The 27,249-nt window shown below is 38.3% G+C and overlaps 3 protein-coding genes across 3 annotated transcripts in view; 2 read left to right on the forward strand and 1 right to left on the reverse strand.

Annotated features, from left to right (window-relative positions):
• The first annotated feature begins 4,243 nt into the window (after positions 1-4,243).
• Positions 4,244-8,220, forward strand: six3b (SIX homeobox 3b). The gene is made up of 2 exons (XM_048171100.1): positions 4,244-6,451; positions 7,376-8,220. Exons 1-2 carry the CDS (start codon positions 5,760-5,762, stop codon positions 7,563-7,565), a joined length of 882 nt encoding a protein of 293 aa, XP_048027057.1. The 5' UTR covers positions 4,244-5,759; the 3' UTR covers positions 7,566-8,220.
• Positions 8,221-13,394: 5,174 nt separating this feature from the next.
• On the reverse strand, positions 13,395-16,588 carry six2b (SIX homeobox 2b). Its single transcript, XM_048170133.1, has 2 exons — positions 14,883-16,588; positions 13,395-13,937 (listed from the first exon to the last, which is right to left on the reverse strand). The coding sequence occupies exons 1-2, from the start codon at positions 15,440-15,442 to the stop codon at positions 13,625-13,627; spliced, it is 873 nt and encodes a 290-aa protein (XP_048026090.1). The 5' UTR covers positions 15,443-16,588; the 3' UTR covers positions 13,395-13,624.
• Positions 13,762-27,249, forward strand: part of prkcea (protein kinase C, epsilon a) — a 95,945-nt gene continuing 82,457 nt past the window's right edge. Inside the window, exon 1 of the mRNA XM_048170132.1 lies at positions 13,762-13,895. The gene's annotated coding sequence lies outside the window, so the exon portion shown is untranslated. The remainder of the gene's footprint in view (positions 13,896-27,249) is intronic.

Genomic DNA, 27,249 nt, shown 5'->3' on the forward strand with positions numbered 1-27,249 from the left:
TGAAATATTGTCTTTATTAAAGTCATCATGTAAACATCTCATCTTTAATCATGATGTGAATGGATTTAGTGCTTTGCGCAATATGACATCTGCTACCAGCATAAATTGGCATTAACACCCCTGAAATCTCACCCAGCTGTTGTACCACCTCTGTTTGATGTGTTTGCTAGTTAGTGTTTTTCCCCATTTATTTTATTTTTTGTTACATCAGTCTTGAACTCTGAGGTCATTCTTCACACTCAGTTAGACTCCATGTTGGCATTCCACTGCGTACATCAATTATACACTAGTTTTGTGTTGAATGCCTTGTTCAGTTCTTATTCCACGGATGTCTAAAGCTTTTGTCTCTCTCTCTTTCTCCATCCTTTTCTTTTTGAGAAATGCTTGGTTCCATCTCTATTATGAAAATGCAAAAGGTTCACACTCATCAAGAGTTCATTATTCTCTCAGAAATCACAGGAATAATTAACTATTTCAGAGCAGATTGGTAAATATAGGCCTACATCACATATGAATATTTCATATTTCAAAATAAAAACTTTGAGGGAGGTTTTGTACTCGTTCTCATATTGTTCTTCGTGACTTTCTTTCTGCTGTGTAAAACAAGGTACATTTCGAAGAATATTCTGGCCATTCATTTCAAAATATAATGAAAGCGGATGACTATTTGGGCTCCAAAATGACCCCCCAAAAAAGGTGGTCAATACTGCTCACTCTTTACTTCTGAAGAAATATAATAGCTTTGTGTAAGAAACAGACATTATTATTCATTATTCAGTGGTAATCTTGAGAGTTCATTAGAAGTAGCAATATCGATTCATGAACAAATCTTTGTTTTTGAGTCCCATCTCTTAAATGAATCAATGATTCGCTTCACAAAATGGTCTGAATGATTCATTCACAAATAACACTGATCCGTAAGTCCAACAAACAAACTAAATGATCGCCACACTTTACTCACTGGGTGAGATTTTAAATTTTGACTTTAAATTTTAGTTTAAAATTTATTGAAATCTACTCCTCACACAAGGCTGGTGTAGTCATATGAATTCCTTTTATAATGCTTTTATGGTGCTTTGCTTCAGTCCTTCACTTTTTGTATTACACTTAAGAAGAAAGTCATACAGGTTTGAAAAGATGTGCGGATCACTGTAAACCCGAATAAGCTGGGCTAACTCAAAAAACTGAGGTAATCACATCAATTTTTTTAAGTTATGATGTTCCCAATTTTAAGTAAGCAGAACTATCAAGTTTTGAGTTTGTAGTACTCAATGCATGTTAATTGCTCCTAACTTAAATTAGCAAATAACATGAAAGATTTAGTTAATTAACTTTTTATTTTTAGTTCTTGCAATCAAATTATTTATTTACTTTACTGTAAACCCTAATAAGTTGTCAGAACTCAAAAAAGTGTGAATGAGAATTTTTTAAGAAAAATTTATTTTGTACTCATACATTTTTATTGTTCTTAACTTGAAATATTTGACTAAACTAATTTATACATTTAAAATTATCAGGTTATCTCAATGTGAATATTTTGCGAGCTATAACAAACTAATTCAGAAAATGCCATCTTACTAATCTGCTAACATGTTAACAATAGCATAGCATAACAATAACATGGTATATGGGTAAATTATACATGTTTTATATATATATATTATATATAATATATATATATATATATATATATATATATATATATATATATATATATATATATATATATATTACAAAACACAGTAAAATAAATAAGGCCTTGGTAAGACAAGGTGCTAAACTGCTCAGTAACTAGAGCAAATTTAAACCTGCTATGAGACAGAAAAGGATGAGGTAGAAGAGTGTTGCAGTAGGTACTGGTTTATCAATATGTAAGTGACTAACTCATTTTTTATTCTTGGATATAATTTGTTTTGCATTAATTTTACAATAATCAAAATACTTTAATGTAGTCTGTTTCTGTCTCTCTATCTGTTTGCTAAAAGAGAAAGCTAATAACCCCCTGTACAGATATTACCTCAGTGCATGTGAATTTACCTAGACATTATTCACAGTGTGTGAGTCTTCTTGCTCAGGATGAACTTTAAAGGAAATTAAGGAATTCGGAAATGAGAAAATGAGCGAGAGAGAGTGTGTGTGAGAGAGAGAAAGTGGCTGTACTGCAGTGCAAGGACAGGCAGGCCTTCGGCTCTTACTCATGACTGAGCAATAAAGATGCCTGAAGCTTCAGTTTCAGGTGCAGATAAAAAAAAACTATTGCATGACATTGCCTTTACCCATTTATAAGACAGATTTCAGCACGGAAAAACCTCTTGACGCACACATAATACATCTCGTTGGTGAAATCCATTGTCATATGGCCATTACCGCTATTAAACAAATTATGCTCTGAACCTTGGCCACATGGATCAAGGTAAACTGCACAGTACCATTAAGCAGCTTGTCCCAATGACAATACTGTTAAACACTGGTTTATGGACCACTGTTGCAGAAAATCTCACTTCAGACAGGATGAGCTTATGTTTCTGTAAGTAGGCAGCCACAATTTACATTTGCAACGGCCCGGCCAGCCATGGTCAGGCCAGAAATGCTTTTTTTTAAACAAAATAAGATTATCATAGTCACTTCTGATGAGAGGTTTGGATTAATAGCTTTGATTAATAGAATAGCTTTGACAAAGAAGGATTTATTCAATATCATTTTACCTCATTCTCGCTAAAACATTACATGTGTGTGAGCCATATGCTACGTGGATCAGTGTGCAATGACAATGGCAGATTAATCTCAGACTTACTGTAAACTGGGATTTTATCTCCGCTCAGTTCCAGTCTAACTTATAGTTTCTGAGAAATAAAAAGCATTGTCTTCCACAGATCTGTTGACTTTATATAGTAAATGTTTGCTTTTTTGATCATATGTGCATAGTGCTTCAGACTAGAGTGTTGGCTGGTGAAACAAGCAGGGCAGATATAATTATATGCAATAAATATTTTAAATATGAACTGATGAATATGGTTGGTGGCTGTAGACAGCTGTCCTATATGAATGATTAATTTAGTGCGCAGGTAATGTCTTCTCATCCAGCATGGCAAGTCACATTCAAACATTCAGATGGCTCAACATCTGCTCTGTGGGAGGGTATTAACACAAGGCAGTCTTTAATTAAATATGTATGGGGTATCTAAAATATGCCATGCAAATAACCGTCAATTTTGATATCCCATCTATAACTCACTTCTCATTCTCTTCAGTTTTAATACACACTCTTGCATGCGCACACAGTTTTTGTGCAAAATTTAGGCTATGTATAATTTCAACAGCATCTTTATGATGTTCAAGTCAAATATACAATTTGTGATGTTTTCAAGGACTATTATTAAGAATATTCAGCTCATTTGATCATCTTTGGCACACAAAGTTACCTCTATTGAAGTATGAATTAAAGAAATTAAAAACAAGCCTTTGCCAAAAGAGGCTGAACTTCAAATAACGGGTGACTCGATTATAATTTTTAAAGGCAAAAACCAGAATCAAAATGCCTTATTCATTTAAATGTTTGAAGGCCAGCTATCTGTTCGTAGTTTAAACGTGGATGGTGATTGTTTAACTATTAATGTTCAGCAGGGGAAAGCAGTGTCTGCAGATTAGCCTATTGTAGAATGACTCCTCCCGGCGTCAGAGCTGGAAGCTCAACACTCGGTGAAGGTGAAGGGCGACTTGTTGCATGAGGATAGGCTACTGTTGATGCCTTGCCGTATTGATGAACGGGGAATAATTACGCTACAACGAAACTTTACATTTCGTGTTTATTTTGTAATTCTGCAACAGATTTGTAAGTGTTGTTAAGCCAGCCCACACTGATAAGCTGCCTTAAGCTTTACCGTGGATTATTAAGACTTCTCCACCGACGAAAATCCAAAAGTAATCGCAGATTAATTTTGTATCCTGTTATCTGTAACTTTAATAAATGGCTTTGACTGTCGACCTAATGAGTGTTTGCAAGTGTTTGTTTTTCCTATGCGAGTTGCTCTGAATGTGACCTTCCCCTTGACCGTATCACAATATCGTTTCAAAGTTCAGTATACATTAATAGGTATATATATAATGTATAAGGTATAATTATATAATGCTATATCATGATTTTAGCTCAATTATATAACTAAGCTCTTTCAGTGTTTACATTTTCCAGATCTTTTTTTTTTCCACTTAAGAAACTGTTGATACATCTGTAAATAATTAAAATTTAAAAGATTGGTATTGTGTTTTAAGTTGTAGGCTTACTCTGCTATTGCAGAACTGTAGTGACCATAATATAATCCTACATTTAGATCTTTTGGTTGCTTACGACTTTACAAAACGTGCTCCTTAAAGCGCTTTGGTCAATTTTGTGCTCAGTTCGTGTGTAAATAGAGGTTCATATTTGCAGTGAACACGATATTCAACCAATTAACTAATCCTGATGAACAAAGACGTCTCGTTACTTGTCTACGGGGCGCGAGATTAGTGCTTTTGTTTGCAGTTATTATTATGCCAACACCTATAGCCTAGAAGATAATGTTTAAATCTTGCCTTGGAGCAGTGCCGTTTTTAAAATCGTTCAAAACGCATTTTATTATAGCGACTGTTTTTTTCTTTACTAATAGCCAATTAATCACTAATGATAACTGTGCAGACATCACCGCCTTTTAACTGTACACATTAATCTTTAATGTAAGACAGTAGTGGTGTGCCCACTGGAGAGAAGGCCATTAAGCGCTAAGCCCCAGGATAAACAGACAATTAGGCCAAATGAATTAACTTGTTTGTGGCATTAATTACACGCTTTGTGCAAACAAAAAGCCTTGTGAAAGAATGTTATTTGACTCAGGCCTAACAAGCCGATCTTGTTTCCTTCTGACATTTTATCTTGCCTTTAAATTGATAAAGAGACAAAATAACTAATAGTCTAATAATTACACGGAATACGCGTTATGTCATAGACTAATAAAAACGCGTTAAAATATTTTTTTTTTTTTTAAAAACGTTACCGATTGAACAAAGCTTAGATTCTTCTGTAATAAATATTTAAAACATTATTTAATTTTACAAGTGAGTGCCAACGTTTCTTGAGGATCGCATAACTGTTTTTTATTTAATTATTTTTGTATTGTATGGATAAATAGATTCTATTTATTATATTAACGCCTTTTTAATCGTAGAAAAAAATGTGCACGTGCACTAACTGTAAACTAATTTCCTTTTATCACCTATTTAATTCAATAATTGCCTCACTCGTTCTACGTTATATAAATATTTGATAAGTAATTAAACGATGTGTTATTTATTTGTTGACTAGCTCGACAACTTTCACACCCATTCACGGAAGCATACTCGCACTAATATAGCAATATTCCACCTTTTAATCCTCCTACCGTCGAGTGAACTAGCGCACCATTCGCCTGCTTGAAAACATCCCGCAGTGAGTGGCCAGTTCTGATTGGAGCGACGATAAAACCCTGCGCGCGAAGCAAATGTGCAGAAGGGCAGCGCGCACTGGCTAATGACGGGCGAGCTTGACAGTGATTGGCAGGGCTGCCATGACAACCACAGCACGACTCAAGGAAGACCAATAGAAAAGCGAAACAAAATGTTTCACCGTTGCACTCGAAGTTGATTAAGGGTAGATATTACGCGTTCGGTAGTACTGCAGCGATAGCAGCGCAAACACGTCGTCAGTTTTGCCGTCTTTTCCCGTCTGTTTGTCTCTGTCCGGCGACTCCATGGTGTTCAGGTCTCCTTTAGAGCTTTATCCCTCACATCTTTTCCTGCCCAATTTCGCGGATCGCCCTCTGCTTCTAGCGGGCAGCATTCCCAGAGCGAGGTCCCCGGAGGACTTACCGATGTTTCAACTGCCCACCCTAAACTTCTCTGCGGAACAGGTGGCCAGCGTGTGCGAGACGCTGGAGGAAACCGGGGACATCGAGAGGCTCGGACGTTTCCTTTGGTCCTTGCCCGTGGCACCCGGAGCCTGCGATGCCATCAACAAGCACGAGTCCATCCAGCGAGCCCGAGCGGTGGTCGCGTATCACACTGGAAGCTTCCGCGAATTGTACCACATCCTGGAAAACCACAAGTTCACCAAAGACTCTCATGGAAAGCTGCAAGCGATGTGGCTCGAGGCGCACTACCAAGAGGCAGAGAAGCTGCGCGGTCGTCCCCTCGGACCCGTTGATAAATACCGAGTCCGCAAGAAGTTCCCCTTGCCACGGACCATCTGGGATGGCGAACAGAAGACACACTGTTTCAAGGAACGGACTCGCGGCTTGTTGAGGGAGTGGTACCTTCAGGATCCTTACCCCAATCCGAGCAAGAAAAGGGAACTGGCACAAGCCACTGGACTGACTCCCACTCAAGTGGGCAATTGGTTTAAAAATCGGAGGCAAAGAGACAGGGCGGCAGCTGCCAAAAACAGGTCAGTTTAATGGTTTCCACTTAACTCGGGGAGGAAATAAAACGAATATTTGTGTATATATAATGAAAACAAATGGTAATAGATGACATAAGCTGTCATTAAATCTGAATGATGTGCTCAATCTTGGTTGAAAGAAATCGCACAATTTTTGTTTAATTTAGACTATATGAATAATCAAAAGCAGCAGTTTGCTTAATAGCAGAATAAATTAAGCCAGTCTCTGAGATTGAATTGTTAAAAGCTTTGGAAAACATATTATTTGACGTTTTAAAATATAAAAGAATGAGAGTAAATGTGTAGCACTTAAAGAAATTAATCAGTGTTAAGCAACAAAAACATCAGACATTTCGTTATGATTATTGTGTTTTTTTTTCCCCCTCAGACACATTTCTTCCTCATTGGTGAATAAACAAATTTTATATATAATTTCATATATATAAGTTAATCTAAATATAATTAATATATATATATATATATATATATATATATATATATATATATATATATATATAAATTTACCAAATACGAACAGAAATTTTCTTGTAGCGTAAACTGATATAATCAAACAGGCTTCATACATCAACTTAAATATATAAAATGTCATTAAGGATGTCTAGAGCTCATATTAAGCAGTTCTGTTCTTAAATAACAATTAAAATATATAGTTATATATTAAAGCATAGAAATTATTACTTCATAAACATACACGCTTGTATATAAATATAAACTACCTTATAATCATTGACTTGTGTAATTAAATCTCTTTTTACTCTTATTGGTGTGATCCTCTCACATTTCAATGGTCAAAATTTGGGTTTGTTATCATTAGAGACTGTAACATGTCGAATACTTCAGGCTGTGATGTATGTACTGAAAATGATGTTGCATAAATAATCTTAGTTTCTAAATACTTGTGTTTTTTAGGCTTCAACATCACGGACTGGGTCAAAGCGGCCTGCGCTCCATGTCAGAGTCCGGGTGCACACCGCACAGCTCGGCCGAATCCCCGTGCGCGGCCGCCAGTCCCACTACCAGCGTCTCCAGTATGAATGAACGAGGCGACGGCGGGACCATCCTCTCAGTTACAGACAGTGACTCTGATTTCGATGTATGATGCACCGTAAGACAAATATGGAACATTTTTGCCCAGAGAAAAATGAACTTGTGAGAAAATGTGGGCAACATGAGGACCGGCCATTTTGCCACCTTGTGTTTGACAAAAGCATGCTGTTTTTCCAGCGCTTCATCGGACTGACGCCCTTTCCTTTCATTTCCAAGGCCTACACGACCATTTTGCATGTTCATTTGTGAATATTTTGCATTTTTAAAAGGCATTTATGAAGTGGAGTCTGAGAAAGTAGAACTCGATGCTCAAAGAAATGAGTGAACCAGAGAGGCAATTTTGTTGTTTTGTGTTTATCAGACAATCGTTGAAGTCAAAAGCACCTTTATTCCCCATCGTCTTTTACTCGGCAGCAGATGTTCATACTAATTTTATCTCGAGATTTATATTGAATTGTCCATGTCTGATTCAAACTTTTCCTTAGGTCTAGGCTTGTCTAGATATGCTTGTATGATATCGCAATTACGCCACTCTCTTTCCTGCAAATTTCTTTATGTTGTGTCCATAAAGCGTGAGTAACTGTTAAGTGCTTGGAGATTTTAAGTGTCTGTTCATTCTGCTCGTTTTTATACTGTAAATGGGTTAATGGCGCTGAAAACACAGTGTTATGGGTCACTTTTATGCAAATAAATATAATTTAATATAACGACTATCAGAGTATTATTTGTTTATTTAACATTGTAGTATTATGTCAGAAAATACAGGAAAATTTTGATATTTTTTATTCTGTAGCCTAATTTCTTCGTTTTATTTCCATTTCATGATTTATCATTTGTCTTATACTGAGCGAGAACTTAATTCCATTCAAATCGCACTCAAAAACAAAAAGAAAGAGGTGAAGAATATGTTCTTTTATTTGTTTAGCCTATTTTATTTATTTATTTTTTATAAATCTAGCCTACTATTATTTGGTTATTATTATTATTGTTAAAAGAGTTGAATATTGGCGCACGTGCGGTTCTGAAATAACACGAATTTTATTTCCAGTATAAATCATATGGGAGAAGTAGCAATTACAGCTTTCGTGTTGCAAGTGATTGTGCGTTTATTTTATTTTATTTTTTTATTTTGTGTGTGTGTGTGAGAGAGAGATAATTGTTGGAAATGTTTTATGCATTAGGTAGAGAACAATTCGCAGAACAATAGTAAACAATAACAAATTTCTGAGGCTAATTTACACCCGTGATGTAGGCTGTGTAGGTTTGTTTTAGTACAGCCTTACATTCAAGAAAAAATAAAATGCTGAAACTATTTTTTTGTAACAAAACAAACCAACGTATTCTTACATCATGCCATCTTTTAAGTCTATACTTCAACCACACTACTTAGGCTACACATTATTGCAAGAAACTCAATGTAATCACCTCAATGTTCAAACGTCATTTATCTGCCTCAGTTTCACTCTCTCTCTTTTACTACGACCAAAAGGGTAAATAACAAGAGGATGGTTTGTTTGTAGTTTCCTAATAGCATTCCATATAAGAGAAAGAGTGTGTCGTTTACTGTGAGAGGATTTCTGTTCCCTCTTCTCCCCTTTGATTTGATCGCTTAACTGAGCACAACTTTTTATTCATGTTTATTCACGCGGCAGTTCCCCTTGACCTGGATTCATTGTGCTGCGTGGAGCTGCGCTATAAAATAAACGCGACGAGAAGCACACCAGAAGTTCAATTTCAAGGTTACATTTAGTAAGTATTAACATGTTAATAGTGAGGTAAATGTAGTGAAAATGGAATATATTGTTGCAGTGTTACCTGTGGCCTAAATCTGCTTCACAATTTTTGGTTAATTTAATTTAATAGCCTGTTAAATGAATCAATTAATAAGCCAACTTATGTCGAAAAAGGGAAATTCGATTACACGTAATAAATATTTCTAAATATACGCGTTTTTAAAGCAAACACAAGTCACAGGCTCGCCAACAGAAGTTACTTTAGCCTGAGGAAGCAACCATAGCAACAACACACCGATCGAGCGACTTCCGTTTAGATCAGTATCAGACGGTAAGTCTACAAAACTTAAGTAGTCCTTGTCATTATCGCTTTTTGTAGATTTACAAAGACATACCACAACACATGTAATAGCAGCTGACTAAAACTGAAGTGTTTTGTTTACAATCTCTTTTAAAATAGGTGAGTTGGTTGGTGACAGCATATGTAAATTGAGAAACCTCGAATTTAGGATTTAGGCCTATGAAAAAAACGCATTTTATAATTCGCACAATGACATGAGAGTGAAAGCCTGTAAGCCGTTTGAAATTTGCAACTGCAAGGATCGCGGCCTTTCCACACAGTGCGGCGAAAGAGCATTTCCATGCTGATAAAACAAGTTTTAAGCTACTACTTTTCGTGACAGCTTTGCATTTACCTCGATAATGCACTTGTGTTTTATGTAGTGATAGGCCTATTCTCAATCATTAGCTAAATGTCTGCTCAGCTCTTGTCTTCACCACAAACATTATCAGCTGCACACACAGCGATGACGTTACACGGCTGACGACATTTGAACAATTAAAACTGTCAAATGAAGCAAATTTATTCAACTGTGAATTTGATAGTGACATAGAAAGGAACTGTTTAAATGAGATGTAAAGCTTTATTAAGTGTATGAATCGATAGACGTGTCGTGAACTTTTCGTACAGTAGAAAGGCTTTACATCTTATTCATGTGCTCATGTCGCCATCATGTGGTGAATACTAGGTAAAACAATCTAAAAGAAGCTGTAGAAATTTTAAGCCTAGGTCTGTATGCTTCTGCATTGTTTCTCAACGAGGGGTGCATGGACCCCTAGTGGTCCTTGACATATTGCCAGGGGGTCCTTATAAAATATCTGAATATGAATTTTTGTATATTTTGACATGTTCCCATAAAAGAAGATAACATATGTATAATATAACTGATGATATGACTGAATATTGGACAAGTCAACTAATGTAAATTACACTTGATTGCATTTGGTCATCACAAAGACATTAATGATACCAATGAGCCAATTTTATTCTAGGGTCTAAATATGACAGGGGTCCATTACTCGAAAAAGGTTGAGAGTCACTGTTCTACTGTATAGCATAGATATATTACAGTCCAAAAGTTTGGAACCACTAAGATTTTTAATGTTTTTAAAAGAAGTTTCGTCTGCTCACCAAGGCTACATTTATTTAATTAAAAATACAGTAAAAAACAGTAATATTGTGAAATATTATTACAATTTAAAATAACTGTTTTCTATTTGAATATATTTCACAAAGTAATTTATTCCTGTGATGGCAAAGCTGAATTTTCAGCATCGTTACTCCAGTCTTCAGTGTCACATGATCCTTCAGAAATCATTCTAATATGCTGATCTGCTGCTCAAGAAACATTTAATGTGTACAATTGTACAAAATATTTGTGTACAATATTTTTTTTCAGGATTATTTGATGAATAGAAAGTTCAAAAGAACAGTGTTTATCTGAAATCTAATCTTTTGTAACATTATAAATGTCTTTACTGCCACTTTTGATTGATTTAATGCATCCTTGCTGAATAAAAGTATTCATTTCTTTAATTTCTTTTCAAAAAAATAAAAATAAAAATTCTTACTGACCCCAAACTTTTGAACGGTAGTGTATAATGCTACAGAAGCTTTGTATTTCAGATAAATGCTGTTCTTTTGAACTTTCTATTCATCAAGGAATCCTGAAAAAAAAAGTACACAACTGTTTTCAACATTGAAAATAATCATAAATGTTTACTGAGCAGCAAATCAGCATATTAGAATGATTTCTGAAGGATCATGTGACACTGAAGACTGGAGTAACGATGCTGAAAATTCAGCTTTGCATCACAGGAATAAATTACTTTGTCAAATATATTTAAATAGTACACAGTTATTTTAAATTGTAATAATATTTCACAATATTACTGTTTTTTTACTGTATTTTTAATTAAATAAATGTAGCCTTGGTGAGCAGACGAAACTTCTTTTAAAAACATTAAAAATCTTAGTGGTTCCAAACTTTTGGGCCTTTTTAAGAAAAATATTATTATGATTTATTCTCATTTAAGATGGTTGTTTTAAAAAAAATAGTTTCATTTAAAGTTATTAAAATAATATAGGCATATATAAATATTTTTTCCTCACGGATTTGTCTGCTTTTCACCTCTACATCCATAATTTATGCCTATTTTGATGATGATTATAATAATGTAGAAAGATGAGAGAGCCTATATTCTTAATAGTTCACAAGAAAACGTGACCTTGTGAGTTTTAATATCATAATTATTATTTTACAAACAAATTTATAAAGATGAATTTCCTCCTTCCCCTTTCTCCCTTTTTGAAGCCCTGCTTTACCAAAGTTATAATCATTTATTTTATTACATTCAGAAATAGTTTATTACTTTCAGCCCCTCAATGATGGAGTGAAATTTTATTATTAAGCTACTTCAAGTTATTTTCACGCTGAGGAAACAAACTTTTAGACACGATGGGCGAAAGTTTCTGTGATTTATACACGCTTGTTTGGGGAATCGTTATTCCTTTGTATAATGAATTACGACGATAGTTCACTTTAAAATGAAAATCACCCCAAGCTTTACTCCATCAAGCCATAGCTAGGTGTAGCTTCCGCCAGACCGCCTTCCGTATTCAACTTACGAAATTTTTCATAATTTGAATACAGAAAGTCGTAGGACGTAGCATAAGCATTTCGAACTGCGAGAGTTTTACACTTTCTTCGTAAGTTGAATACAGAAGGAAGTCTGCCGGAATCTAGATTTACTTTATAACTTGTTAAATATGGATATTTTTCTTGCACAAATGCATCACTTCGCTTCAGAAGGCCTTTATTAACCCCTCGGAGCCGTGTGGAGTACGTTTATGATGGATGGATGCATACTCGTTGGTCCAGTTCACTGCCATTATAAAGCTTGGATGCATCAGGATATTTATTAATATAACTCCAATTGTGTTCATCAGAAAGAAAGTAAAAGTCATATATACCTAGGATGGCTTGAGGGTGAGTAGAGCTTGGGGTAATTTTCATTTTTAAGTGAACTAATCCTTTAAGATGATCTCAGCAGTGATTTGCAACTGAATAGGGGAAACCCAGCAGCAGGTAATGTCATACCGTCACCAATAGAGGGCAGTACATCTCCATAATTTCGGCTTCAACAAAAAAGCAGGCCTAACAAAATAGAGAAAAAAGTGAAAAACATAAATTTGCAAAATTGGCATGTTCTCTATAAAAAAGTAAAAGTCTATTTTTATGCTATATACAGAATTTGTATTAGAAACGGCTTCATTGCTGCCTTCATTTTTCAAATCAAAGTTGTGATACAGTCTGCAGCGACAAGATAATTGCTCATTTTTCAACCACGCTGAATTTAATAACTGATGAAAAATTTACGAAGAACAAGTTGGACAGAAATAAAATTGTTATAGGCCTAAATAAAGATGTGTGAACATATGTTTTGGCAAAGCACTGCACTTTGCCAGATAATAAGGTTATGCTACATTGAACATGGACAGTCATACCTTTTATCAAGAATATTAAGTATGCAAACTGCAAGCAAGAAAGAAAAGAGTAGGTTTATTTATCCAAACATGACAAAGCGTCATGCGTTTAAAAAGAAAATCCAAACTAAATCGTTTTATTTGTTGGTTTGCTCCTATAATATTTCAGATATACTGTAGCCTATTAATGTTGATGGTCGCATTTATTTATTGCATTAATGATTCAGCATGAGAGATTCTCCTCAATCCGCTATTAATATTGACAAATATAGTATAAATTAGACCATACAAACATAATATTCAACCGCAAGGAGACAACACATTTTGACTTTATTAAATATATATTTTATTAGTTCATTTTATAGCTAGACATATCAAAAACTATCCCTTGATTACATTAAATTGTTACAGTAATTTCTGATGGAAACATCGTTCTTCACGTAGGCCCGGCATTTTTTGGCTAATGTCCTCTACTCTTGACTAATAAAATGTTTGGTATATGATAACGAAGCTATAATTGCTGAGAAAGTCAAAGAAGATGTTCTTTATTCCTTATGATCCAAGTTCCACCAGGCTGGCCGTCATGGGGTTGAGGAGGCCGTCGTGCATGGAGAAGTGGTGGTGGCCCTGAGAGTCTGAGCCGCTGACGGGGATGATGGAGGCGCTGGGGCCGGGCGGAGGCGCAAAGCTGTGCAGGGGTGGCAGACCTGAACTGGAGGGCATGAGGATGGCCGGGCTCATGGAGGTGTGATCCGGAGTCGCCGCGGGAGATTTATCATCCTCCGAACTTTCACATAGAGATTTGTTTTCGTTCACGTGAGAGGTCAGTGGGTTGTGGCCGCTTGGATTTGCTCCATCGTTTTCCCTGTTGAAGCAGACCATTGAAATTCATTAGCAAGACAGCAAAAACAAAAATGACCGCTTGCACATACAAACACCTGGACTGTGCATAATAAAATATATGATACTTCTATTTTTCAGCATTAGGAGGACATTATATTTCAATTTTAAAGCAAAAGCTCTAACTATGAACTAGGCCTATATTTAACAATTATAGAAGGCTACAGTAATTAGCTATATATGATTATGACGAAAACTCCGTCTTAATTAAGCATGTTCTTTGGCTCCGTTTCTCGATGATTTTACTGAGTTGAGATGATTTTTTTTTTTTTTCAAATTACACAATTAAATACACAAGATTTTAAAAGATTAATAATATTAAATATCCGTATCTATATTTTAATATAATATGGATAATATAAGCTATTTTTGTGTGTTTAGTTTTACTTATATATATATATATATTTTTTTTTTTTTATATTATATATATATATATACACACATATATATTTACATTTATATATATATATATATATAAACACACACACACACACACATATATATATATATATATATATATATATATATATATACACACATATATATATATATATATATATATATATATATATATATATATACACATATATATTTTACATTTTTATATATATATATATGAGCGTCACTCATTGATTAAAAAGACAGCATCAATTGTCATGCACTGATGCCGTCAAATTTATCAAACATTTATAAAACGTATATTTGGGGTTATATAAGCCTATCTATTTTCTAAAAGCCAGTTGTTTTTAAATCTTTGACATTTTATATTCAGTCTTTACTTTTTCTTACTATCAAGGACACTAATTAATGTAATTTAAAGTTTTTACATGTTATTATATGAGCATTTTGGTCATTGTTAGCATAGATAGCAGCTTGTTTAAAGTCTTGAGAGTAATAGTGTTCTTCCTACCTTTCCTTTGCTTCTGCGGCACGATCCCTCTGCCTTCTGTTTTTGAACCAGTTGCTGACCTGCGTCGTGGTGAGGCCCGTGGCCTCGGCCAGTTCTCTCTTCTCTCTCGGGGAAGGATACGGGTTGTGAGTGTACCACTCTTTAAGCACACACCGGCTCTTCTCTTTAAAACAGTAGCTGGTCTCCTCTCCATCCCAAATGGTTCGAGGCAGCGGGAACTTTCTGCGCACGCGGTACTTTCCCACTGCGCCCAGAGGACGACCGCGCAATTTCTCCGCTTCGATGTAGTGCGCTTTCAGCCAGAGCTGTTGCAGTTTAGGGTGGTTGTGCGGAGAAAACTGGTGGCTCTCTAATACTTTGTAGAGCTCCCTGAAGTTGCCCCGGTGGAAAGCAACCACGGCTTTCGCTTTCAATACGCTCTCGTTTTTGTGGAGGTGCTCACAAGCAGGTAAGGACCACAGAAAGCGTCCGAGACGTTCGATACTCCCACCTTGCTGAAGGACCTCGCAAACGCAGGCAACCTGCTCTTGGGTAAATCCAAAAGTTGGTGGCATAGACATAGTTGAGCGCAATGGGATACTTGATGTCCTGTGCGTATCTCACCCACTCTTAAGACGATATCCACTTTGGAAACTCAAGCAATGAAGCTCCCCCAACTGCAGAATTTCAATTCTTGATGTACATTTTCCATGAAAAAAGTCCAAAGTAAAAAAAACAAAACAAAAAAACAAGAAAAACTAACAGTTTGAGTCAGCGTCTTGCATCGCTCAATCACATTAGTTGCAATATCATGACGCGCTAATCATTTCATTCTTACGCGCTCTCCTCGTGCGCAATAGATTCTTTTTCCTCGACTGTCCTTAGCTATCAGCCCGCCCTCTGGTTATCATATCTCTTACAGACTCGCTAGTGTGTAAGGACGGCTAGCGCATCCTCCTGGGGAATCATACGGGCAAGTGTGGAGAGAAGTTGTGTAGCAGAAACTGACCCTGCCTCTTGGATATAGAGTGGCACTTGGATGTCATGCACCTCGGGGGAAGGAGTGCGCGCAACACACTCCAAAAACAGACACTGCTGTGCTCTATTATAATCTCAAAATAAGGGGAAATCTAGCTATAGCTACAGTGACATGTTTTTGTTATTAACAAAAAGTTTTGTAGGGAAACCACTGCCCTTTTGATAGACTGTAGTTTCATTTCACCATCACTTGTTTGCATGAAAATGCATAGACGACACGTGAATACTGCATTTACGTCATTTTCTAAACTAACACGGAATCATCAAATAAAATATTTGTGCAAATTTGCAAATAGCTTTTAACATAAGGGAAACATAAAGAAAATCTGTGAAAACAATTTAAATATGTTTTCGAATTAATTATTTTATTAGTAATGGATGGCGGGCACCAAAGGTTTGCTGGATTGATGTTTGTGACGAGAAGTCTCTGGTGTCGTGTATCTGACGAGTTATTTTGGAATGTAACGCGACTCCAGCGTACTTTTTCATATGGACATTGTAATTCTAGCATTTGGTTCCAGAGGGACACGGATATTTGGCAAATTCATTTTATGGGCAGCTAATATATTCAGTATATGCCAGCTCTCACCGAGTCATGAAAATAATTTGTTGTTAGTTTGCATATGAAAGCAAAACATATTAGGTCTTTTTAGATCGAATATGCTGCTCAGTGGTATTAATCTATTTTATTGCATTGCAAAATATAGTAGTCATAAAACTAAAACTTTAATATTAAATAGAAATTCACATCTTTAAAAAAAAAAATGGCTCAGCAAAAATGTTTCCTCTTATCAAACACAATTTTAAGATGTATAAATTTGGTTCTTTGGAGATTAAAAACAGATTTTTGGTGTTACATTATATGTTCTTCAGATCAAGGTTCCCTTTTTAATTAATTGGAATCTTAATTCTAAGATTTTTAAAGAAAAAAATGTTTTTTTTTTTTAAGAAGCAGAAAAAGTAACCAGTAACCATATATCTCACATATATCCTTATGCATTCAGAAACAGTGGTCACGTATTTCCCCTAAGTACCTTTAAATTTGCATGGCATGTTTCACGTTTGCATTGTGGCATATTGTATTACGTATTTTACTTGTCTTTTTGTAAAAAGTCCACACCCATCTCAATAGCCTGCCGACACACATGCTCATTCTCACACACGTGTACACGCAGACGTAAAGGGTTGAGTTTTCAGTAAAAGGACCTGATTGATTATACATGGCTAGGATCATTTTCCAGTGAAGGGGAGGAGATGTCTGAGCAGCCGTTAGCCAGTCTGAGACCTCCTGAGGGCAGCCACAGCAGCAGAGATGGGCGATGGTGGACGTTCAGTAAGCGCCTTCAGCTCACAGCACGACAGAAGGAGTCAGTTCAAGTCCATTTTGAAAGCCATTCTTTATTCAGCGGAGCTGCTTCACGCTAGCTTTGCTGTGTCATTCTAAACCCTGCGTCAGAGACAGTGAGCCGAGCTTGGCTGCTGTCTGGTGCTCCAGCCTCTGACCTTGATGATGGAGAACTGAGGAGATGATGGAGACAATGTTTGCCTCTTAAAGGGCTAGTTTACTCTTTAAAGGCACAATATGTAAGATTTTTGGATTAAAATATCCAAAAACACTATATATTTTGTTGACTTGTGTACGTACGTTATCCCGAAAGTTTCCAAGAATGTTTAAATCCAGAGAAATAAGCAATTATAACCAGGACATGGACTGTGCCATTTCGTCGTCTGTCAATGATATCATATCCACGTTACCCTCAATTTCCAGTTTTATTTTGTAGAAACCATGGAAACACTACATATATTATGTGTTTTATTAGACAGTTGAGCAACTGTTTGGATACATTAATTGACAGAAAACAAATCATTGTCATATAGCTCAACACAGTAAGTCTTATTGTTGAAATCTCATTTTCTTGGTTTACCACAAATACCATGTTTTACCATGCCTGATATAGATCTAGCTTACTGCAATGTGCAACAAGTGTCTCATAGCAGCTGCTGAGCGAACGCACAGAGTAGCATTATAACAACTTTCAACACATAAATGTATCTAATATGATAAACAGCACTGCATATATGTAACGGAGGCCAGCTAGTAGTCGCTGTGCAAGTAAACCTCACTCCTCTGATCTCAAGAGATGCTCTAGCAACTGACGCTAGGGGTTGCAGCCTTTAGCCTCCTTGTTAGGGCATCTGACTCCCAGAGCGGGTTGAGTAGGACCTGGGTGAGGGGTTACATTGGTGCCATGGCCTGGATGGGAGTGAGGTTTAGGGGTGAGTGTAACGGAGGCCAGCTAGTAAGAGCTGTGCAATTAAACCTCACTCCTCTGATCTCAAGAGATGCTCTAGCAACTGACACTAGGGGTTGCATCCTTTGGCCTCGTTGTTAGAGCGTCTGACTGCCACGCCAGAGACCCAGGTTCGAGGCCTGCACAGAGCGGGGTGAGTAGGACCTGGGTGAGGGGTTACATTGGTGCCGTGGCCTGGATGGGAGTGAGGTTTAGGGGGTGAGTGTAACGGAGGCCAGCTAGTAAGAGCTGTGCAATTAAACCTCGCTCCACTGATCTCAAGAGATGCTCTAGCAACTGACACTAGGGGTTGCATCCTTTGGCCTCCTTGTTAGAGCGTCTGACTTCCATGCCAGAGACCCAGGTTCGAGGCCCACACAGAGCGGGGTGAGGTTCGTAATTTGGCTGAGGGGTTACATATACCCCACATACTCATGCATGACTGGAAGAAGTGGAAACCATCGCCTGTGGCATAATAAGCTCCGCTACTCTCGAGCCGTGTCACGCTTGTCTCCAGTGGCCTCGTTCCGCTCCAACTGCTTTTAGCCCCACCCTGCTTCATACTACAGTAATGTTAATAAATCTTTAATACATTAGCTCATCCGTGAATATGATTTCTTCCCGAGTCTTGTCGGATTCTTTTCCAGAAGACAACACCTCCCATGATTCCGCGAAATAAAGGAGTCATCAAGCTACGCCTTTGTTTTGAATAAGTGACCTCTAGCAGCGCAAATTACATATTGTGCCTTTAATGAAGTAATTATTGTGCAAAGATTGACCGGTTTCTCCTAAAGATAGTTTGCCCAAAATGGTTCACCCAAAAATGAAACATCTGTCATCTACCTCACCTTCATGTCATTCCAAACATGTATGACTTTATTTTTTCTGCAGAACACAAAGGAAGCCATTTTGAAGAATGTTTCAACTGTTTTTGTCCATACAATGAAGGTATTTTTTCTAAATCTTCTTTTGTGTTCTGCAGAAGAAAATGTCATACAAGTTTGGAACAACATGAAGGTGAGTAGCCTAAATAATGATAAACTTACCATTTTTGGGTGGACTATCCCTTTAAAAGTTAATCATATTACTTCAAGAGATTAAGCCAATAATAATAATAAATAATAATTTAAAAAAATCATCATTCCAAACCTGTATGACATCCTTTTGTCAGTAAAAAAGATATTTTGAAGAATGTTTTAACTGTTTTTGACCACAAGGGAAGTAAATAAGGTCCAAAACAACAATGGTCAGCTCTGACTTTCCCTGTATGGACAAAATGACCTTTTTCAAAATCTTCTTTTTTGTTCTGCAGAAGAATATTTTTGGTGGACTAATTAATATGGAATCAATAAAACCCCAAAATTAAAATTCTGTCATCATTTACCCTCATGTCATTACAAACCTATATGACTATATGCAAAACACAAAAGAAGATATTTTGAAGGATGTTTGGTAACCAAACCATTTTGATTACCACTGACTTCCATTGTATGGACAAAAAACAACTTCTCAACATTTCTCAAAACATTTTCTTTTATGTTCCACAGAAGAAAGAAAGTTATGCAGATTTGGAAAAAAAATATGAACAAACAAAATTCATGACAGAATTTTCATTTTTGGGTGTTTGTCTGTTTACAGTGAAACCAGCTGACATTCTCTGGTATATCCACCTTATTGATCATCTTGCTTTATTTTCTGACTGTATCTTAAACTTTCACACTTTTCTTCTTTAAAAAAACTCTTGAGTTACACTAAAAGCATTTTACACTGTGATTTGGCATCCAAGGAAATGCACATCACCACCTGAACCGAAAGAGGAAGAACAGGCAATCCAAGCAGCTCTCTGCACACACCTGCACCTGTCTAATGTTTCATGGGCCATGAGTGAGAAAGATGTCTGCTAATCTGCCCACACGGCTGGGCAGCGTTAGTTTTTCCTGGAGGCCCGTTGCTGACCATGCAGTGGCCTAAGCCTTTTTCTTTATTCAAATCAAGGCAGTTGTGTAGGGGGCCATGGGCAGAGACACCAAACACCCGGCAATCACACTGTCCTCCACTCACAGCGCACACTCTAAATGATTAATGAAGCTGGCTCACCTTCCCTCTCAGGAGGGACGCGAAACCTGATAGCGCCGGGAGAGGCTGCGCTCAGCCGCGCGCATGTGTATGTGTGTGTGTTTGTGTGTGTGTGTGTGTGTGTGTGTGTGTGTGTGTGTGTGTGTGCATGTGTTTTCATGAGCGAGAGCACTAGGAGAAGACGTGTAGGGCCATAAGTTTCATCAGTTTTGTCTGGTGTTTGACGCAGAGAGCATTCACAGTAGTGAACCGGTGACGATTTTGTAGAAGATGATGACTGGCTAGAAGCAATATTTCACTGCGTTCACATGATAGTTCATATTAATGCACCACCACCACGTGCATCATATCAAGCTTTAACACATAATCAGAGTATTGTGCCATTATCTAAGATGCTAAATCATGTCAGTACTTGTTCTCTTTCTCTCTCTCACACACTCTCCTTCTCCTGTCCTCTTGTGTGTTGGCCCCCTGGGTGATCAAGTTTCAGCCCTCTGTCCTCCTGGCAGGCAGAGGGATTAAATGTTCATGCATAGGGAAGTGACACCACCAGTGTCTGGGCAGGAACATGCTTCTCAGACTGTAATCAAAGCACTATCTTTCATTCTCCTTCTCTCTATCTCATTTACTCACTCTTATAATTTCTGACTGTTTCATATGCTCGTTTTGAATATGTTTCTGAACTATGAAAGATTATTAGCAATTTTATCCAATAAAAATGGTCTCTGTCAAAAGATATAATCTCTGGTGTAAGTATATTTGCTAATCCATGCCAATCACAGTAATGTCGTTATGGTGTGTAATGTGTTGAAACACCTGTGACATATAAATCTAACTTTGTCACAGATCTTATTAACAGCTGATCCTCCGCATTCCCAAGTGTTTTATTGGGAATGTTGGCTTATAGCAGATGAGTAGCCTGCAGAAACTACTCCCCTAATGTTTCATATACATTTAAGGAATGCGTCCATATGTGTGGTATAGAGTGAGCATTGTACATTTTCCAGAACAGCAAACTATGTCCTGTACAAGTGTCACTGTATAATTTTTTGTATTAAATAATGGGTTGATGACATGGCACTCCATAATATCCTTTAATGTATTAAAAAAATACTTTAAAAATTCAATTTATACATACAGTAAAATCCCCCAAACCCAACCCCACAACTACTCAGGCATCCAGACACACATCTGTTAGACACTAGGTGGCGCTATAAAATGTCAATTGCATTTAGGACAAGTCCTACAAAAATGTATACCTCCTGTTTCATTTGTGTCTATAATGCCTGTTACAGACTGCATGTAGAATGTACGATGATGACACCTATTGAATCATAGGCTATGGCGCAAGTTAGTATAGAAGAATAAAACGTCATCAGCATTTGCTAGTGGTAAACAAATAGAGCAAGATGGATCGCACTTTGGCAATTGTGGTTTTTATGTGAGCTGAAAAAAAGAGGAGAAAGTGAATGAGGAGAATATGGACGTGGTCATGGCTAGGGAAAAGAGGCCAACTTGGCATGCCAATTTTGCCAAATAGAGCTTAAGGTAGGAAATTTTAAGTTTTAGCACCATGTCATGTTGATCAATATGCCATGATACACTTTTATTGGCTATCAGTAGACATAGGTCGTAGCAGCAAACACTGAAAAGATCATGCTAAACTTCTGACAATGTCAGAAAATGATCGCAGACTATCTTTGGTCGCAAGACCGTGACAACGGCCGTCTTTGAACCTCACTGTGCGACGTAGGATTGCCACGATTGGTCATCTTTCATCTGGGACAGCCCAAAATCGTACAGTGTGTACTGGCCGTAAAATGCTTCCGTTAATTGCTATTTTTTGAAAACTATTTTTTTGAAAACCATAAAACTCTTTCTAGGCTGTTTGACCCAATCTTTACCAAACTTTTTATTTTGATAACATTTTGCAAAAATAGACTATAGCTGCTTTGAGCTACTTTTGCAAAAAGTTGTCAAAATAATTTTGATACATAGAAGCATTGCAAAGATGTTAATGAATTACATTGGCTGGCATTACGCATTTTGACGAATTGACCTGTCTCTTGTGAACGCAAAGTCGAAGTTTAACAAAACTTGACACATATAGTCAACAGGCCATTCTGAATATACACACAAAGTCGCTTCAAATTCTACCCATAGGGGGCGCTACAAAAAAGGCCTGTAACGCTGCAGCTGAACGAATAGGCTAAATCAAGTGGAAAATGGGTATGAAGGAGAGAGTGAGAGTCAGAGAGAGAGAAAGAGAACAAGCACTGACATGATTTAACATCTTAGAAAATGGCGCAACAGTCTTCAAATATTACTCTTATATCCCAACAAACATGGCCAACAGCAGCCAATCAAACTTAAGCAACTTATAACGTCAAATTTGAATGGCAGATTGTAACTAAATATTGCAGACACTTAGAAGGTGATTAAGCCGTGTATTAAATTTGGTGAAAAGTGTTATAACACATTTTTGCCTATAACTTGGGAATCGTCATTGATAAGATGAAAATGTTTGCTAAATTATGCAGTGCCCCCGAATCAGATGATCGTATGCGTATCCACTTCTGCATGACAATTTTTCCACCATTTTGAGTTTTTGAAAAGCCTACTTTTTCTAAACTTCTCTAAGCTGTTCGTCAACAAAATTGGTGTGGCGACCAGGGCGGGCGAGAGCCGTGAGGGAATGGCGCGAGGCCGGTGGCGCGAGAGTTAACGAGCTCCACCTGGGAGGCCTTGAGTCTCTCACGGAGGAGCTCCGGGAGCATAAAAGGAGGAGCGACGACAGTGAAGGACGAGAGAGGACCAGGCCTGGATGTTATTTTATGTTTTATTATGTTTGTGTGGCCGGCAGACGTCCGTGAGGGTCTTCCGGCATTACTTTCGTTTTGTTCTTTGTTTATTTTGGAATTAAAGTTTTGTTAAACGTTCGCCGGTTCCTGCCTCCTCCTTCCCGTACATACGTTACATTGGTGCCGAAACCCGGGAGGAAGGAGGGACATGCTGTCGGAGAGCCCTCGCTGCTGAGGGGGATCGCGGTGCTGCAGAGTTTAGGCAGCGCGGGAGTGAAGACCGCGAGAGGCTGCCTGAGGCGGTGGTACTGGAGCCTTGTGAAAGGTGGGACGTGCTCCTGGGATGAGGTGGGGTGGCTGCCATCCTGGAGGGAGCGGAGGAGTGCCGTTGTCCGCCGTGGGCCGGAGCCTGCTACCGTCCGCCATGAAGGGGAGGAGCAGGGGACGGCGGATTAGCTGCCAGCTGCCCTCAACCGGAGGAGCCATCGCCGGCCGCCAGGAGGCGGTCGAGGATCGGGCCGTCCACCGAGCGTCCAGTGCCATCGCATGGTACCGCAAGGAAGAGCCTCTCGGCAGGCTGAGGACCAAGCGGTAGTGTGTCCGGGAGCCGGACCCAGAATTTTTTTTTCTCTCTCCCCTCTCTCGTTCTGTCGCTCCCCTTGCTTCCGTCTCCTTTCTCTCGTCTCGTCTGTCCTTACCCCCAGGTGCTGCGGCCGCCGAGACAGGCCCCCGGGGGGAAGTAAGCGCAGTCGCGGGAGTATCCCCAGCCTGCCAGGGTCGATGGGGGTATGTGGCGACCAGGGCGGGCGAGAGCCGTGAGGGAATGGCGCGAGAGTTAACGAGCTCCACCTGGGAGGTGCACTGGCCTTGAATCTCTCACGGAGGAGCTCCGGGAGCATAAAAGGAGGAGCGACGACAGTGAAGGATGAGAGAGGACCAGGCCTGGATATTATTTTATGTTTTATTATGTTTGTGTGGCCGGCAGATGTCTGCGAGGGTCTGCCGGCATTACTTTAATTTTGTTCTTTGTTTATTTTGGAATTAAAGTTTTGTTAAACGTTCGCCAGTTCCCGTCTCCTTCTTCCCGTACATACGAACTACGTTACAGTTGGGTATCTACCTTTGTGAGACACTCCTGACAAAAAGTTGTCAAAATAATTTTGATTTGTTTTATGTGTTTTTTGTGGGTGTGACCCATAATAACTAATTGGCCTATATCTTGTAAGCGTATCACTGCTAACAGCAATTTTTACGAAAGCAGCCATTTATATCAATGGGAATGAGAGATGAACGGTCCTCGAGGGAGCTTTGCAGAATATGTGGAGTGGGTGCTGGTAAAGTATGGTTCCCTGCTCACTGTGTACATTGTGGAAGAGGACAACGCCTGCCCCACTCCGGACCCAGAGCCCAGCTCATTTAGCCATGCCCACCACGGATGACAAGCCAGAGCCAACCACTGACTCAGAGCCCGAGCCTGCCACGAAGATCGAGCCAGAGTGACTGCCAGAGGTCATGCTCGTCCCAGATCCCGAGCCCATTGCGAAGTCTGAATATGGAGTGCATATTAGTGGAGTTTGTCTCTATGGTTTGGAAAAGCTGGGTCTCAACGGAATTGTTATATGATGAGCTGCATTATGAAATGTTCCATCAAGTTCCTCTGCCTCACCTGTCTCCCTTCAGACGCTTGGCTTTTCCAGTGGTTCCAGCGTGCTGCTCGGATCCGCCTGGGGCTTCCCAGTCATCAGCTCTGCCTTGGCCTGTGGATCCCTCATCCCTCTGGCTCTACCTTGATCAATCGTCACTCTGGCTCTTCCTTGGAGTTCCGAGTCATCAGCTGTGCCTCATCCCGCCACATCTCTGGCATTGCCAGGCCCCTCATCTCCTCACTGGTTCCTCATAACCGTTGTATACTTCCTCAATTTCCACTGTTGTGTTTCCCCCTGCCAGATCTTGAGTCTCAACGTTCTCTGTCTACTCCTAGTCCTCTTTGGGAACCCCCTCCTCCCCATGCTTTCACGATAATGTTCTGTTCAAGTTCATTGTCATGTTCAGTTTAATTTCACTTCTGCTGTCGTTTATCTGAGTTCTCATTAATTTGTTGTCATGGTTTCTGATTAGTTCACATCTGTTTCTTGTTTGGTTGATTATCATTCCATGTGAATTTAAGCCACCAGTTTTCTTCAGTTCATGGTTCTGCGTTGTCAACATTTATGTGTAAAGTTGTTTTATTGTTCCTGTCTCAGTTTAAAACCACATAAAAACAACATGAATACAAACAGTATACATTTCTAAGAATTTGGCACGTGTTTTGCTTGAATAATGAATTTTAAATACTATAAATATGTGTACAGTTGGACAAGACAGTGTAACAATGGTGTGTAGCTGTCATCATTCCACTATAGTTCAATCAGATTATTCAAGCAATAGCTCTTTCGCATACAGTGATTATGGGAAACATATTTCATAACCACAGATACAAAGTTTGTCTTATGAAAAGTTTAATATTTCAAAAGAGCAGCCAGAGCCCAAAATCAACAAATTGTTACCATACGCTCTGTCTTTCAATAAAGCTGTCAAGAAAACATACACACTAACCCGACTAGAATAAGATGGAATGGAACGAGCGATTGATGTCACTATCTGTTATGTTCTTGATCACCATTGGACCATTTAAGGACCAGTCCAAGCTCAAAGATAACCTGTTTAAAGTGACCGTAGCCTGCCTGTGTGATATTTGTTGTTATTTGTGACAGTACTCTCAAAGAGCTTCTGCTTGTTCGGGTGTTATGAAGAGTGTTCTGTAAATATTTTGTAACCGTCTACCATGCCAGTGAAACCATACACTTGCTACAATGTGGAAAACATTCTGACTACATACTCGTCTTCTGCTTGCCAGAGACTGAAAGCAGATCTTGGAACTCAGGGATAGGAATCAGTCCAGTTGACTGGGTCATCTGACCTGTTCTAAGGCAGCTGTCCTGCTCGCAAGCCCCTTTCCCCATGCTAAACGGGGGTCAACACATTTAACCATGAAGTTATGGGAGCAATTCGAGGAATAAGCAGACAGAGGCTTTTGGGGAAGCCTGTACATGACGCTTTTCTTGCCATCTGACCTTTCTGCTGTGACACTCTAACTGCTAATTCAAATACCAGCAGCATTTGCAAAGCTGCACAAATCGGCTTCATCAAACTTGGTCATGAAGGCATATAAATCAACAGCAGGGGCCTGTTTTTGGAGTCTGACAGTGTAGACTGAGTGCAAAGAGCTTTGTGTGTAAGATTAGGTCCGCAAGCGATGCATGTCTGTGTGCGTGTTGTTTGAAGTTTCTAAGTCTAAACAAGGTTGTTAGGCCTGTGCTGATAGGTCTAAATGTGTGCTAATGATGAAGTGTTAATGGAGGGTTGGGCTGATATTGACACTTTAAACCTGTGCTATTCCCAGTGGACCAACGGTAGGATTTGACACTGTTTCGGGCAGTGCGTGTATGTATGTGAGTCTGTATACGTTTGCTGGTTTGTAAGTGTGTGTGCTCATTGTCAATGGCGCGCAGAGTTTCCTCAAGGCTACTTTTACACAGCAGCAGAATACGGTTGTCAGTTCTTTATTTGAGTAATGTAAATGGGCATCAAAAAAACTACTTTTAGTCATTTTAAAATAGAAACAGATCACCGCCTTCACACTTTAACAGCAACAAGAAATAACAAAGCAAAAAAGACTGCAATTATTATTTTTAATTCTATATTCCCAGTATTTGATTTGCTATGATTGGTATTTGTCATAATTTCCTTTAATTATGTGTTCATTGTTCAAAACTTTGCAGTTAAATACAGTCCTTTATTTGAGTGCTTAATACGTTTATGTTATTTACAAGAGTTTCAACTGAACTCACTCATGTAAAGGACTCACAACCTCATTTTCTGCATTTTGTTTTGTGTTTTCAAGTGCAGTTTTGGTAACTTACAGAGACAGAGATATGAGCTGCTTGTATCTGAAGCTTTTAGGTCCATTCAGCATCTTACACAAGAGCTGTTCCCGTCAGCTTTATGGTCTGCGTGTGATTCAAATGCTATGATAATTAAAATTTGATATATGAACAGTTGGGTTCCAGATGTGAAAATCCCATTCATTTTCTGCATATGGGAATTGATTTTCACTATATAGCCTAACCTAAATCTTTAAAG

The sequence above is a fragment of the Megalobrama amblycephala genome, linkage group LG20 (assembly GCF_018812025.1).
Source record: "Megalobrama amblycephala isolate DHTTF-2021 linkage group LG20, ASM1881202v1, whole genome shotgun sequence".
In the NCBI taxonomy this organism is placed as follows: domain Eukaryota; kingdom Metazoa; phylum Chordata; class Actinopteri; order Cypriniformes; family Xenocyprididae; genus Megalobrama; species Megalobrama amblycephala.